Consider the following 6,312-nt stretch of genomic DNA (forward strand, 5'->3'; position numbering starts at 1 on the left):
CTCAAAAAGGCAATTTTTTGTTTGCTTCGCAAACAAACCAGGCTTAGAGACTGGTTATCAGCATGTGAGGACAATGGCACTGGTGTGTGAATGAAAATCAGAGGGAAACATAATTGCTTCTTTTTGTCTTTATGGAGGCATTCTGTCGGCAAAATCGTGAAAACAATGAAAAGTATCTAGATAAAACCAAAAAACTAGCGGTGTATTCTCAAAATGGTTTTGGTGACTGAGATTTCGCAAATGCGTTTAGAAGAAAATATCTATGGTTTCAGTCCTAGACAGCGATAACGGGGACACAGTGAAAGATCTGACCAATGTTCGGTGAGCGTCCGTTGCACAATGAAACTCAGATTATGAAGTGACCGTATTCATAAGTAAGCACACTACAGTTGGTTAGTAGCTGAACAAACTCGGTTTCTTTTCCTCACAACACTGCATGCGAAACAGAAAAAAACTGTGCAGAAAGTGTCTTTTGAGGAAAGAATGACCAGCGATGATGGCCTTGTTTAAAATCTAGGAAAACGAAAGCATTTGATCCGAATGTCAAAGCGAAAGATTCCTAATGGCTGATCCTGTCTTTCTCGGTCGGACACTGGAGAGTGAAGGTAGAAAGAAGAAACCGAGAACGACTAACGAAAAAATAGGCAGTAGCTTTGAGTTTCGGTCGTAGGAGAAGAGAAAAATAGTTTGGGAATTGATAAAAGCGCCGATGGTAGGTTGAGAATGTCCGCTGGGCCGGGTTTTAAATCACAGTTTCTGTGGATGCCAAGTACCTGAAACAAAGAGCAAGACAAACGAGAAATGAGGAGTCCTAACGTCAACTGAATTGTCCTCTTATTCTGTTAACCACATTGTACAGGCATGGGGTGAGGAGATGACAACATTAGTGTTATGTGTGCTCGGTCAACGAAGTCAGAATGGAGTGAATTTAAAGACACCCAGAGATGAGAAACATGCGAGGTTTGCTAGTGTGACGATCGACACAGTTATAATGGCAATGCGTAACTTCCTCCGCAGTAACGCAGATTAAATGAGAGATTGCTTCAGGTAGGTCAGTAGATTTCACACAGAATCCTTCAACGATAAACAGAAAGACGCAGTTATTCGATTTCGTGGTACACTCAAACAGGTACAGACGACACTTAATCACGGACAATATACCATTGGATACGTTATCATGCTGGTACTGCAGACAAACCGAAGCTATTGAGTAAGCACAAAGCAACGCGTAAATCTGCACCAATGTCGGGTAAATAGAAACAGCGATATAATGATGTGCGTGTGCATATTGAAATATACGCATGTGGACCGCTCAAAAATATAGGTTATAGGCATGAAACTCTCTACCAGATACGTGCTACAAATGATATGCAAACGGTGATTGTGATGTGCATGCAAATGATGTAATAAATCAAATGTGAAAGAAATGTATATCGGAAATAAACATATACAACATTTGTGAGTGGATCATCTACCTGAACTGACGGCATCGCTTTGATTCGTGGACATATTTTGGTTGAATGCATGGTGTTAGGGGGAAGGTGACTTGGGATACCTCAATCTCGTATCAGTTGTCTGTTGTTGGGGGAATACAGGCCGGGTGATGAATGCTGTCGTCGACACTTTCAGTCAAACAAATCGGTTATCAGTTTCCAAAGTTTGACGCAGCGACACGTTGGCCTTATGGTCGAATGAGAGGATGTAAAAAAATATTCGCCAGACAAGCTGTGGGCTTCATCAACCTCGGTTTGAAGTTATTACTTCACATTTTCCGAATGGTATACAAAAGACTTGGAACACGATTGACTGAAGGTGCTTTTAAGAAAGACTGCAGAAAATATGGGTTCTCTCTGCTCAAGGCTGGTATGGCTTGCGTGGGTTTGAGTCAACTTTAGGTGCACAAGTTTGGAGTTAGTCTTAGCTGCTTGAACAATAGTGGTTGGTGTGCATGCTAGCTTTTCTGTATGTTGCGCGCGATTGCTTTGCCGAGTTCAAAAGAAATAAGACATATGATCTGGGATCATTGCATAATCAACAACTTCATTTTCCAAGTAGATGAATTCACAGTAGATTTGTTGATTTCCTCTCTCTTCTAGTTAATTCTCCAGGTGGATTCAGTTCCAGTTCGTTGCTGGGTAAAATTTCAACGGTTTCAGGTGGTTGGGCTTTGAGCTCATTAAGCTCTTGTGAAGAAATTGTTTCCACTGATCGTTTTTCTGATAATACGCTAAAAAGCGTATCTTCCTTTGTAAAGCTGCTGATAAAGCGACGCTGTTTTGATATTGCATCAATTTCAATTTGTGGAGCTAGTTCGGCAATCACCAGAGTATGGTGGATTGTCCCGGGATCTAAAATAAGTGACATTTGGTCATCGTCACTGGCCACCGGTTGACCAGGACGGGTACAGTAAGACGTTATTGGTTTCCCATATGGATGGGTTTTTTGAGGTTTGAAATCAGAAACTGCCCCACTGTCTTCCAAGGAATCTGTCAATGCATCGTCTTCATGGAACTGAAAATGGTGGCTCTTAGTCAACGAACCTGAGCTTCCTGTCCGTTCCACGCGTCTTGATGGATCTGGTATGAGATGAGAGATCTGTCCAACTTCGGAAACCTGGGTGGCTGAAATGTCTGACTGAGGGAAATCAGCACTATACTGCAGGGGCTGTTGGAGCTGGAGAGATGGCGGATATACTTGTAACGGCAGAAATTCGCTGTATCCATCTTCAGATGTGTCAGAAGGGACGGCGTCACCAGACATTGCATTTCCGGAGCAAATTGAGGATGTGTTTGTGTACAGGGAGTCCGTGGTTCCACTAAATTGCGCGTGGCCACTGGAATCTAGCGAGTCACATTCTCGCTCCATTCGAGAACGAAGTATATCGTATGCGCTCTGTATACAGCTGGAAGCCCACTCGTGGGTTAATATCACTGGTCCTTCGTTTTCTGTAGTGTCATACACGGACGGTGCCAGCGAATCATACATACACGAGTGGGTAAGGGAGTCTACTTCGGCTAGCTCATGTTCATCGCTCATTTCAATGAGTCCTTCAAAATCCGGACAGCCAGTTGTTTCTTTGGGGCACTGGGAATCTTCGTCTAGGTTTGGTTCTGTCGGAGGGTGTAACTTTGACGTATGAAACTTCTCGCATAATACTGGATCGGTCGCAATGATTACGGTCGAAGATTCTGTGCTTTGCGTCAATGAGGACATCGGGTGCTCACCTTTTAGGTCCTCATATATTGTCGAGATTGACGACCTGGTTACTTTCCATGCATCGAAATTATTGTTTTCCCCTGGAGTAGCATGGGCACACTTGTGTGCAGTTGACTGCAGGCTTTCACTGGACTTCGCACATTCTCTTTCATTTTTGAGGAATTCCGAAAGTGATGAGCGATTTGAACTCATATTACTGCTGCTACCATGTGGCACGCTTCCCATAGACGTTGAAGAACTCCTTGCCATAGCTTGTTCTAGACGCTCAAATTCAGACAAGGAACTACTTGTGTTGCTACTTGCGTGGTCTTTGTGTTTCTGTTCCTGCTCGAAACGTGTGGTGTCAGTAGAGGGCAGATTTAGAGACGCAGCGGAATTGTCTTCGTCACAGACTTTCTTTACAGAGATTGGAGCTGCAACTTTTTCTTCTGACACATCAGTTTGTTCGGATATTTTCCTCTTCAAGACAAGCTTGCAGTTGGTACCTTCATTGGTCACATCTCCGCCTAAAATTGGCAGTGAGGTAGCATTCAGTAAGCTTGGTAAGTTCTCCAGCGTCTCAGTGTCTAGGTCTTGTGGAAGCAAAGCTGAGGGAAATTTATCCGGATCGAATTTCATTCCCCCAAATTCCGAGATTCGTTGAGATGGCTCAGTTGTTCTGGTATCCGTGTGTATCTTATAACTTTCACCGAGATTTGAACCGCTTTTTTGCACCGGTAGTTCTGACTGTGGTTGATGTGAGTCACGACCTGGCTTACTTCCGGTAACTTCATGTGAGATGTCAGTTGTCGGCATTGATAAGAGTTCGGTGCTATCAATGTTGCAAGCAACTCGGTGTCTGTCTCTAGGAGTTGCAGATCCTAGTTGAACTTCGTTAAACGGTTCTCTCTGGATAACATCCAATGCTGTCGAAGGTAAATCTGACAAAGTCGCTTCAAAACGCTGTTCCCAATCTTTGTCGCTGTTGATGTTCAGAAGCTGCAAACTGGAATTACTATCACCGGACGCTTCCCCAGAACTATTTCTTTCCGCTCCCGGAATTTCGAGGATGGGGGACAGTCCGCTTCTCGCGGACTGCGTTTCCTTGAAAAGCATATCCTCTTCAGCGTCGGGAGAAGAATTAGAAGGAGCAATGCCATCATCCAAGCTGTCGCAATCAAAATCAATGACTTCGTCCTCGTCACTATCTCCGCCTTCCAGTGAATCGGCCTCATGGACTAACTGCTCAACGAATTTTTCCTGAGTTTCAAGATTTTCTCGCTGAATAAACCGGTCAGCATGTGTCAAATCGTCCGTGAGGCTAAGCGGTAGAATATCCTCTGAGTCTGATGCCGAACCGCGAGCAAGTATGTTATGTGCCACCGATACTTCCGCTTGTGTGTTCCGGAAACCATAGGTCTGTAATCGTGTGAGAACCTTCATCGAACGGTCCAGAGCGGAAGTTACCACTTGGTTGGTAGACACATGAGTTGAAAAGTCATCCGACTTAAAGTTGTTATCGTTTGCAGAAATTTTGTCTGAGGAGGAATTCATATGTTCATGTATATTTCTTTGATAAACACTGTGTTCTTGTGCATCATCATCGTCATCATTGTCGTTTTCTGCGAATTCCGCAACCAAATTTACGCCTGCAGCTGCTGCTAACTGTTGCAAATCCTCATTGTTTGGAAGCATTTTGAGTCCGACACTATTGCCTTGCTGGTCCGAGTCTCCTCCATAGGTGAGTACCGATCTGTCTATTGCTTTGTCAAAATGTGTGACAATACCTGATTTCATAAAGCCTAATCCGTGAGGTGCTATCGACTGGTAAGCGATTGTTTCTCTCCCAAGCTCTTGTATCTGGGGTTCTGGAATGTGTGTTTCTTGATCAGATAAATGGAGTTGGGGAAAACCAGGCAACTGTAGTGCGGGTGAGCAACTTGACAGTGAACTGTCCGTAATCTTTTGATCCAGGCTTTTTTCTGAAGCATCGGCACCGTACTGAGTGAATTCCACTGTAGATAAAATACCAGTGGCTGTATCCGGTAGTCCTGGGAGCGTGCTGTTCGCTAGTAACTGTGGTTGCCCAGAATTTGAAAGGCCAAGCTGAACAGGTAGTAATGCAGGGAGTGCTTTTACATTTACTTCTTCCAAGGATGTGTAATGTTTGAATTCAATTTCGGCAACACACTTTCCTTCCTGATCTGGCGATTCGCTTTTAGACGCATACACATTGGCCGTTATACTGGAATGATGCCTGTGCGTTGGGACCACTTCGTTTATGGCCGGGATGGGCTTCACAATATCACTTGCTGGTCTCTTGTATCCAGTCAAACCTAAGTGAATACGACTGTCTGAGAGGTTTTCTGATCGTGTTTTTAAGCTACAAACACCAGTGTGACGAGAGGGTAATTCCTGGGAGGAACTCGCACGAGTGCGAGAGAATTTGTCTAGTTCATTATCCGTGAAATGGGGAAGATGAACGTTGGATAACCTGTGAGTGACAGAGCTGCTCAATGGTAAGTGTAACGGGCCCAGTGGGCCAGACGCGACTGGAAGCTTCGCGACCTCTGAGACATCCTCAGAAATAACACCTGTGTGTATACACCTTGACTCATCGGATAATGCGGAGGAACCAGGAATGTGTGTATCCTTGACTTTAGAGCATTCAAGGCAGAGAGTGGATGAACATGGAACATGCTGCTCAGGCGGTATCAGTGAGGGCAAATAGAATGACGTTTCATTGGCTGGCCAGTTCTGATGAACTAAGCCAGATTGAACGTCACAGTTGCGGACAGCGTCTGGAATCTCATAGCAGAGATCAGCAACACCAACAGACTGAGATTCACAAGGCAGATGCAAATCAGAAACACAGGACCCTGAGTTGGGAAGAATCCGCTCGACGTCGAAAAGTTTAACAGAAGCTTCAGAAAAGCGCTCGATATCCTCACATAAGAATTCATCATTAGGCTCAAGAAAATGATCAGCCGAAGAACAACCAAACAAAAACGGACGCGAAAATTCAGGAAATTCAGCCACTACACTGGGAAAGGCTGAAACATGAGCAAGATGCTCTCCCTCAAACTCAGTCTCTGCCTCTGGCTCCGCCTCTGCCAC

General features: G+C 44.5%; 1 protein-coding gene across 1 annotated transcript; it reads right to left on the minus strand.

The window, feature by feature from the left end:
* On the minus strand, positions 1–6,312 carry T265_13162 (hypothetical protein; the record flags this gene model as incomplete). Its single annotated transcript, XM_009167469.1, has 2 exons — positions 1–773; positions 1,476–6,312. A coding segment is annotated over one exon (4,251 nt), but the record flags the coding sequence as incomplete, so codon positions are not given.

Source organism: Opisthorchis viverrini (assembly GCF_000715545.1).
Source record: "Opisthorchis viverrini unplaced genomic scaffold opera_v5_41, whole genome shotgun sequence".
NCBI lineage: Eukaryota > Metazoa > Platyhelminthes > Trematoda > Opisthorchiida > Opisthorchiidae > Opisthorchis > Opisthorchis viverrini.